This window comes from Corvus brachyrhynchos, unplaced genomic scaffold (assembly GCF_000691975.1).
Source record: "Corvus brachyrhynchos isolate BGI_N302 unplaced genomic scaffold, ASM69197v1 scaffold4, whole genome shotgun sequence".
Lineage (NCBI taxonomy): Eukaryota > Metazoa > Chordata > Aves > Passeriformes > Corvidae > Corvus > Corvus brachyrhynchos.
Window position 1 is genome coordinate 1,827,994 of NW_008237878.1, and position 9,606 is coordinate 1,837,599.

Below are 9,606 nucleotides of genomic sequence, written 5' to 3' on the forward strand. Positions count from 1 at the left end.
TGAGCTTTTTGGGTTGAAGCTTCTTTGCAAGATGATTTTTACAGCTAGGAAAAAAGCAGTGAACATATTTGCATATATTTGATAAGTCCAGATATTCCTTTATAGTCTAGGGATGGTTTTGTAATTAGGTCACTGTGTTTGCATATTAGAGATTAGATTTTCCCAATGTGCTGCTGCACACTTCCCTACATAATTTTGAACATGTCAGTAATTCTTTTGTTGGATCAGTTTCATGTATAAAAAGACATCTTTCCATATACTGAAGGATTGCTCTGAATTGGGCAATAGGAAGATGACAAAGGTTAGTGTAAATAGAAGGTGTAGCTGAGGAATAAAAAAAAAAAAATATTTGTTTAGTCTCACTGAAGTTGCTGTTTGCTTTCTTTTTCCACCAAAAGTGGTGTTTTGTAGTGACACCAGGGGTGTCTGGACTGTGATGATACAGCTCTTTTTTTCAAGGCATTAACTATGTACTTGCAGGCCTGAAACATCTCTGGTAGATATCAGCACATGCCTGTAGCTGTGCTGGGAGAACAAAGCAGAAATACTGAGCAGCTCTGGCAGATTTTGCACAGTGCAGCTCTTTCAGGGTAATGGCAAGGTTGGGGAACAAAAAGAAATCTTTTCTTCTTTTAAATCAAACAGGTGCAGTACCTGGAGTCATGGCAAGTGACTGTCCTGGGGAATTATTCAGCAGTTAGACAAAAGCTGATTAGAAATGTGGCAGTGGTCCCCTTGTCTCCACAGGATGAGCACAGAAAGGCTCACCAAAAGCTGTCTGATGTTACCTGTATGAGCTCAGTGGGTGCTCTCGGCCTTGGTTTGAGGGACCAGCTGTCCACAGTGGGCACTTCTGCAGTCCCATAAAAGCAGAGAGACAACAAACCATCTGTGAACAAAGAAAACAAAATATCTAAACTCTGGGGCAGTCCTCTCAGACGATGTTTTGTAGTTGTTGATGGGGCAGTGTTGCTGCGTTTGGTACTGCAGCCACCTCTGTGTTGGCTTTCCTTTATTTGGGGAGCTGACGTAAGAGGCAGGAGCTCCTGTTTCCTGGACTTGGCTGTCCATAAAGTTCATCACTGCTTTTTTTTTTTTCTCTCAATACTCTCGTACACCCCTCAATGAAGTCCTTTTATCCTGGTAATTAGAAGATTCCTGAATTATGCCCATGTTTTCAATGCTAGATACAAAGGCAAGAGCTACCGTGCCACCGTGGAAGTTGTGAGGACGGCAGATCGGGTGGCAGATTTCTGCAGGAAAACATGCATCAAGCTGGAATGCTGTCCAAACCTCTTTGGCCCTCAGATGGTGCTGGATAAGTGTTCAGAGAACTGCTCTGTGCTGACAAAGACAAAATACAGTGAGTAGTTCCCTGATCCATACCAAGGTGGACTTTGGAGTGTTATATTTTAGCTTCTTTTGGCTTTGATTCCAGAAGAAATCCAAAATACATTGCTTTTCTTACAGAAGGAGCAGATCAAGCACTGCATACAGAGGTCTACAAAATATTCATGTGCCTGTGTGTAGGGGAGAAAAAGTTAATTCTGTATTAAGTGGTAGAACCATGGCTTAACTTCCGTTGTGTGTTTAAAACTTTATCTTTTTAAAACAGCTTTTGGGACAAGAACTGACTAAGGTTGTATTTTAAGTGGCATTATAATTGCTTTTACCAATTTGTTGTGGGGAAAAAAAATGCAACACCTTCAAGCTCCTTTCTTAGTTTTTAGGGTTTTTGTAAACTGGCTTTAACCATTTGACACTGTGAGCACAAACAGTGCATTGAGGCCATGTTTAAAAACTACAAAACATCATAAAAAGTGCCATTAAATTGGACCAAATCTTTGATAATTGTTGTATAAAATAGGATCATTTGGGGGCTTCCCAGAGATGGAGGAAGTAAATCTTTACAGGGCAAACAGAAAAATTGATCAGTAATTCTTGTTCCTTAAACCAAATTGAAGAGGAAAATACAGACATAGCGATCTTGAAGTTTTGCAGAGTTGGGATTCCTCTTGGGAAATGTCCTTCTACTGATTTTCCAGTCCTGATGAGGGGCAAACATAACTAGTGACACTGAAGGTGCATTTCAACACTGTGCTCCTTTCTCCTGTCCTGGTAGCGCACTATTACGGAAAGCGGAAAAACAAGCGGATAGGTCGGCCCCCGGGTGGCCACAGCAACCTGGAAGTAGCCATGAAGAAACCAAATAAAAGGCGGAAGAGGCGGAAACATTTCTTTGTTCATAAGAAAAAACGTTCTTCTACTTCCGTGGATAACACTCCAGCTGGATCTCCCCAGGTAAGGCACTGCCAGCAGCGCTCATAGATCTGGGATGTGATCTTTGCTTCATTTGAAACAGCAAACATTAGTTCCTTGTAACTTCAGGGTTACAATGTTTTTTCTTTATTCCTAACTCTTCAGGGCAGTGGGGCAGAAGAGGAGGATGACCAGGACGAGGTGGATGAAGAGTCTCTGACTGAGGACAGCACCTCAGAGCACCAAGATGAGTTGCTTGAAGAATCAGAGGTGTCAGAGAAGAAATCCCTGTCATCATCTCCCACCCAGAGTGAGCTGTCTCATTCCCTGGCTCAGGACCGAGACAAGCGGAAAAGGAAGCTCAGGACCTTTTCCTTTTCTGATGATGAAAATAAACCTCCTTCGCCAAAGGTAACTTGGAATTACCTTGGAAAACAGATTTCTGTCCTGGCTTTCTCCCTGTTAGGCAAGCACCAGTATCTTGAGAGTATTAACCACCATACGTGTGTTCTCTGTTACCTCATGGAAAGGCATTGTGAAAACGCTACAGAGTAATTAAAATCCACTGTGCTTATTATGGCTGTATCATAGAACTGTAATAAAGACTAAGCATATGTGATATTTTAGGAATTCTTTTGGCTTGTCTAGGACATAAAGATGGAAGTTGCTGAAAAGCTGCAGCTGGACAGCAACCCTCTGGAATGGAGTGTGGCTGATGTGGTACGATTCCTCAAATCCACTGACTGTGCTCCACTGGCAAGGATTTTCCTTGATCAGGTATCATTTTTTGTCTGTTAAATGTTGAATCTGTCACTTGGCTTCTTGTCCTCTAAGGAGTCAGAAAAAGAATTTTTTTAATACGGTTCTGAGGAAGTAAACATTTGTGCAGCCTGCAGCAGTTTGGGAGAGGAGAGTTCAGGGAATGAACAGAGTTTTTCAGATTTCTCAGGCCATTACAAGAGTCAACACTTTTTTTGCATCTTGGTTAAAATTTGCCATAAAAACCAGTGTCCGTTAAAACTGTACTACTGGAGCTAATGGTTAGGGTGGTTGGTGGTGGTGGATGTTCCAGATATACTTCATCTTGTAGAACCTCTGTTTCTATAGAAAGATGCAATGGTTGGTTAAAATTACCTTCTGCATGAAATTCCCTTGGTTTCTTTCATTGGGTTGTATTTTTTTACAATAGAGTCTCCTGAGAGTCTGTGCCTCAGCCAGTGAATTTGAGCTGGCATTTTAAGAAAGGAGTTAATTTGTTGTGTGTGTGAGAGATTTTTAAGCTTCCTGGGGGAGCATGAAAGAAACATCTAATTCACAAACGGTCACAAATCTGAAGTTACAGCAAGTCAAAGCTGAAGGAGCAGGGAGAAAAACAACAAAGTCACTATGGAATTTTTGTTTTCTGACAGGAAATCGATGGCCAGGCACTGCTGCTGCTGACCCTGCCCACTGTTCAGGAGTGCATGGACTTGAAGCTTGGACCAGCTATTAAACTCTGCCATCACATTGAGAGGGTCAAACTTGCCTTCTACCAGCAGTTTGCAAACTGAGGAGCAGCCAAGTTGAAGTGGACCTTTGAAGCACAACTACAAAAACATGCTCCTTCCTCTCTAGCAAGTAAAGCCAAATGAACTTAAACTGAGGCCCAGATGACCTAAAAGTGTGTGTCAGCCTCAATTTTTCTATTTCAACAAAAGGAAGACAACATCTGGAGCAAAATGCCAATGCAAACATAGGGGCTACTCTACCAGCTGCCAGCTTGGGAACACAATAGTCTCTTGCTCTATGGTTCCCTTTTTTTAATGTATTTTTTAATGATTACAGAAAAGTCTCCTCGTGTGAGAAATGACATTTCAGTAGTTCTGTTGGCACAGAACTTTAAAAGGAGAAACGAATCCTGTTTACGTTCGCATGTAGGCTGCCAGAAATAACCTTTCTGTTCCTGATGTTTCACACAATCCCCTTCCCTCCCTGTGGATGAACACTTGCTTTACCACAGCACTGACTTTGGAATGTGTTCTTTGCACATTCGTGTGTTAATGTTGAGATTTTTAATGAATTTGTTCATTGTTAGGACAACAACGTGGCCACAGGGTTCTGAATGTACAGTATAGCAAGAGTGTGGTTCCTTTGCAAGTTTTTTTTGTTCATTTTGGTTTGTTTCATTGTTGTTGGTTTTGGTTTTGTTTTTACTACCTCTGTAGCCTGAACAATAGAAGTGATGAACTAAAAAGGGAGGGAACTGCTCTTTCTGGACAAGTGGTCTGTGGCTGCACAGCAGTCCTGCTTCTGTGGGCATGTCCAGAGTGCAAACCAATGTCAGCACACAGAGCTTCTGTTCTAAAGCTTTAGCTGAAACTTCTGTAGGCATAACATGGGTGTTTCCTTTTTTCAGATGTCAGAAAACTTAATTATTTTGCACTTCTCTTACAGGCAGGCTGTAGGACATAAGGAAGGAAAGAGAAAGTGCCTCTGCATTTTCTATATTTGGGTTGTCAGATTTTTTTTTTTTTTTCAATTGTGTGAAGTTATTTTCTTTTTCTTCTAACAAACAATTGGGCCATGTACATAGAGCCTGTCAGCAGACTTTTGCTTTGCTACCTGAACATCTTTTTAGAGAATACACTAAGGAAACTGCAATCAATAGGGGACTGCAACATAGCTCTGCCAATGTTTGCATTCTGGAAACTGATGAGCTTGACTTTGTATTTTTAACTAGCCGCAGATGCTCAGGATCAGACTTGGTGAAAATGTCGTGGGTTGGAAAGAGATTTGTGTGCTTTTATTAGAGAAAAGGAAAAGGACCAGTGAGACATCTTAGTTCCATCAGTAGACTCACATTAGGATGAACTGCTGATTTTAATTTTCCAGGGTGATAAAACCCAATCAGCCACTTGCTGTGGACCTGCTTTACACATTGAATAACAGGGCTTACGTTACTTTCCATTAAAGGTGTGGGGAAACTAGCATCAGACTCAAGATCTGCATCAAATAAGCATTGAGTTTCAGCTGGCTTGTATTCATTCACTCTGCCTGTTCTCAGAGTGTTTGGAGGAGCACAGGCAGGAGCTGGATATGTGCAGCCCTGGTCCTTTATGTCCTATTCAAATCCATCTTTGCAGGAAGCCCCTGGCCTACGAATGCATTTGAGTTAGGAAGGTGCTCACTGCAGGAATCGGTTTAGCAAAGATGCAGTTACTGGGTTCTGATGAGCAGAGGTTACTCTGGTCAAATGGAATGATTCAAGTGTCCCTTAGGCCCAGTGTGACTGGCCATTCCAAAGCTGTGAGCTGTAGGATTCAGCAAGGATGTGGTCTGTAGGCTGAGAGCTGAGTTGGCACAGCCTGTGACTGTACCTGCCACGGTGGTGTTGAGGGGGAGCCACCTCCAGTGAAAACTGCTGGGACTAAGCAGAGCTCAGTAACTGGGGTTTGTTGCTTTTGCCGCTTAGAATAACTGCCTGGTCAAGGCAGAACTATTCACACAAGTGTTAAAATCAGATTTTTTTTTTTTTTTCATTCCAGAATTAAAACATAAATGTCAGACTATTAATTAGCTGAATATTTATGATGGAGGGAGGGCAGTGTGTAGCTAGGACAATTTTTTTCTCCCACATTGTAAGCAGAGTCTGAAGACACAATTAAACTGAAATCAAACTGTCCCTTTTTCCTCCTTACACCAGATATGTGGCCAATAAATGGATGTTTTGGCTCTTCATAGATCATTTGCCTGTACTCCAGTCCCTTAGGACAAGCTCAGTCATAAGCCATTAGGCTTGAAAAAATTTTAAAAGAAATACTGCTGCTTTGCTGTCAGCATCTTGTCTTGAGAAATTTGACCAGTAGAGAACTTCTGGGCTGGAAGATGATGCTTTTGGGTCAGTGCAGTAGAATTCCCAGAGTTCTGTTGTTCTGATGCCTGGCAGAATTGACCTGCATAGCCAAGAGATGTTGCTTCCACCTTCCCCCGTAGACAGATAGATGTCTTTTTAAGTAGTTGTCAGGAGAGAACAGAGCTGAAAGTGTAATTTAGTGGACCTGTTAACGTGGTGCCTGGGGTTTTAAATACAAATGTCATACTTCCTTTTCTCAGTAAATAAAGCAGTCAGCAGTTTCAGCTGTTAGTGGGATACTTACTGGTCACCTTTGGCATGTTTTATAGGCTGGATTTTTCTGCCTTGTTTTGGGAGGCACTGACAGTCTGGTCCCAATGGGATCTATTTTTGTTGAGATTTTCAAAAGGGATGTTTTCATTATTTGTGAAATGTTTTTATGCTGCACACGGGTACTGTACACTCTGTTTCCTGGAAAAAAAATGCACTCTGTTTTATTGCTGGATTTAAAAGGGATAATTGGGGCTTTATCTTGATGGATGGTGTTTCTACTTGACTGTTTCAAGTTCCTCTTTCTCTATGCGTGGCAGATGACACAACTGCACTTACTTGTTCATCTTACTCCAATATGACTTGAAATGAGCTCACGCGCTGCTTTAGTCGCTCTGTTTCTTAAAAACTGGATTTTGTGTAGCTGGTGGCTGAATCCTGGATTTGGGTGATAGCAATGTTTCACCATCAGAAATTGCTGGGACTGCAGTAATTTAGGGTTCAGGGATTTGTGCTGTCCTCTAGGACATCATTCACCGGACAGTACAACAAAGCTGGAGTCCAGGAGAAAGGGACTGGTGTCCTACAGATGTCTCCAGTACAAGAAAATGAACTCTCCACTGAGCCTTGTGTACTGTTTATGTGGCTGGTAACAGGAGTTTACCCTTGGCTTGACATGCTTGAGGGTTTGTGTTCTTGCTTGGCATATTTTCATGTGCATTGTGCAATCTTGGGTTTGCACATCATAGCTTTAGAAACCTGGTGGTGCCACTTTGGCTGTGCTAAGCTTAGCCTTGTTAGGCAGAAAGATTTTGTTGGGTTACTGTTCTGTGCTTTCTGCACCAACTCAAGGATTCTGTAATAGAGAAGTATTTGACCTCCAAAAATGCCATGGAGGTTGAATGTGGTAGAATTATCCCCAAAGCACAAGCAGCTTGTCCATCCTAAACTCAAAGCAGTCCTTCCAGGAGAGGAGAGGTACAACACTGATCTTGGTGAATGAAGACTACTTTTTTCCTAACTCTAAACATTTCTGAAAGTTCCTCTTTGAGGAATGAAATAATATGCAGATTAATTTCTGTGTTGTATAGAACTCCAGGAGTGTTTGCAGTCTCTCCTGGGATTGATGGAAACAGTACATACAGAGTTCGGGAGTGGGTTTTAAGATTACTTTGTCTGTCACAACTTTTAGCAGTATTTTGTTGTTGTTTTAGGATTTGCTAGTGTTTGTTCTTTATTCCAGTGATGCTTTAAAGGAGGGAAGGAGTATTTAGCTGCTAGGTCCACAGAAGTGTAAATATATTTACAGTCGATTGGACTGAGCACTCCATTCTTCTGTATAAAGTACAAAGCCTTGGTACTTCGTTGGCAAAAAGCCCAGCGGCTTGTGAGATTTTTGAATGTAGCAAAACAGGCTTCAAAACTATCAAGCTCGAATTGGAGACTGGATGCCTTTGGACCAAATCTGTTGTTACTAGATGAAGTAGCCTTACCAGAAAGCCAAAAATATGATCCTGTACAAAGCTACTCTTTAACCAGTCCTGTCACGTAGTGTCAGCCTGGTTACTGCCTACTGTGAGCTCAGATTACCTAAAAGTAACTAAGCACAAAGACATAGGCTCGGTCAGGAGACTTCAGATGTAGGATGAAGGCTCCGCTTCAAAGGGATTGTGTGTTGACCCCTTGTTTCAGAGTGCTGCCACCCTTCCCCAAATGTGCACGTAGCCTTGTTTTCAAAGGCAGCCCTTTGGGTGAGGGATTACAATGGGACTTGGGAACACCAGAGACAACAAGCCTGTTTTACTGCTCTAAAACCAAAATGCCAATCTGTATGAAACACAACAAAAATGAGCTAAGGTTAGTGACACTTTGTCTCCATGGTCATTTGTAGCTTCCTCAGCGTGGCATCTGTTCTGCAATGCACCAGGCATGCAGATGGACTTTTGATGAGAAGACAAAGTTGCTCTGTTCAGGTGCCCAGCCAGCAGTGTTCGGCTCAGCTTTAAGCCATGGAAGCGAGCAGGTCTTGCGCTGACGAAGTTCCAAGGCAGTGGGTCTGAGTGACTTAGCACAAAAAATGGACCCCTGGCCTGGCACAGACCAAGGGGAGCCACTCTGGGGCTCGGGCATGCTCACTCACAGCACAGAGTCAGCACTGAGCTCTGGGCACAAAGGAATTCTCACCCATTCTGAAAGCTGTTGAGCACCAGTTTCCAAGAAACCTCATGGCAAAAAAAAAAAAAATCTGGAGGTGTCATGTTTCTCCTCTCCTTTTAATTTTTTTTTTTTTTTTGTGGTTATAATTTCCTGTTTAAAATAAATTTAAAATAATCTCTATAGACAATCAGAGGTCTTCTAGGAGACTCTACCCAAAAGGGTGACAGCTCCGCACCTGTGGGCCTCTTTCTTATACTAACTCATTGGAACTGATGCACTTTTCCTGTATTTTGCCTTTTTTAATTAGCTGCTTGTTCTCAAACAAAGATTTAAATGCATATTGTGTTGTGTCCCTTCTGCTTGTTGTTTTATCTTTCTTTAACTTTTAAAAGAAAATATATATATGCAGTGAGACTGAAGTACTACATGGAAGAGAAACATGCACAAGAAAATATGCCTATTAAGTCCCACCATTGTTTGAGCAGGTGTAACAATTTAATCAGAGGATTTTTTTAAAAAATATTTTGGATGGATATTTTACTTGTTTTGTCTGTAAATAGTGTACAAAAGTTTGTGTTATATGACAGTTTTAAGTGGTTGTAAGAAAATTAAAAAAGATACTTAAACTGTTACTGATGGCTTTGGTATTAATATCATCATAAATACTGCTGCTCACCATGAGCAGTTTTCCATCTTGGAAAACTGTGGAAAGCTGTCTGGCGTGTTCCATTAGTTGCATAAAAGGTAAATGCAAGCCACATAAATACCACTTGCAGAGGCTTCATGTTAAAGAGCTTGATTGGGTTTATTCAGTTCCCTCAAATGCAGGAGTCCTCTTTATCCAACCTGCTTCTGGGCTAACAGGTTTTGTTTCACAGGGTGCTGAAGCCAATTAATATACAGGAGCTGAAGACAGGACCACAAATTGGAGTAATTTTCTTTTATTGCTTTCTTTGAACCTTGGAAGCTGCTTGATACAATCCAGGGCAAACCTTGCAGGTGCTGCTGCTCCTCCTGGATGGTTTCGTAAAGGTTAACATTACCTCAGCAAGCTGAAATTTTAAAAAGGGCTGGCTTCGCTTCCTCTG

The 9,606-nt window shown here is 41.7% G+C and overlaps 1 protein-coding gene across 3 annotated transcripts in view; it reads left to right on the forward strand.

The window, feature by feature from the left end:
- SFMBT1 (Scm-like with four mbt domains 1) overlaps nt 1–9,150 on the forward strand; it is a 119,565-nt gene extending 110,415 nt beyond the window's left edge. For all 3 annotated transcript variants that reach the window (XM_017732361.1, XM_017732362.1, XM_008632158.2), the window contains 5 exons: nt 1,188–1,363; nt 2,123–2,301; nt 2,425–2,670; nt 2,908–3,036; nt 3,669–9,150. In XM_017732361.1, the coding sequence (XP_017587850.1) occupies nt 1,188–1,363; nt 2,123–2,301; nt 2,425–2,670; nt 2,908–3,036; nt 3,669–3,809 (871 nt within the window). In that variant the 3' untranslated portion in view covers nt 3,810–9,150. The remainder of the gene's footprint in view (nt 1–1,187; nt 1,364–2,122; nt 2,302–2,424; nt 2,671–2,907; nt 3,037–3,668) is intronic.
- Nucleotides 9,151–9,606: the final 456 nt, after the last annotated feature.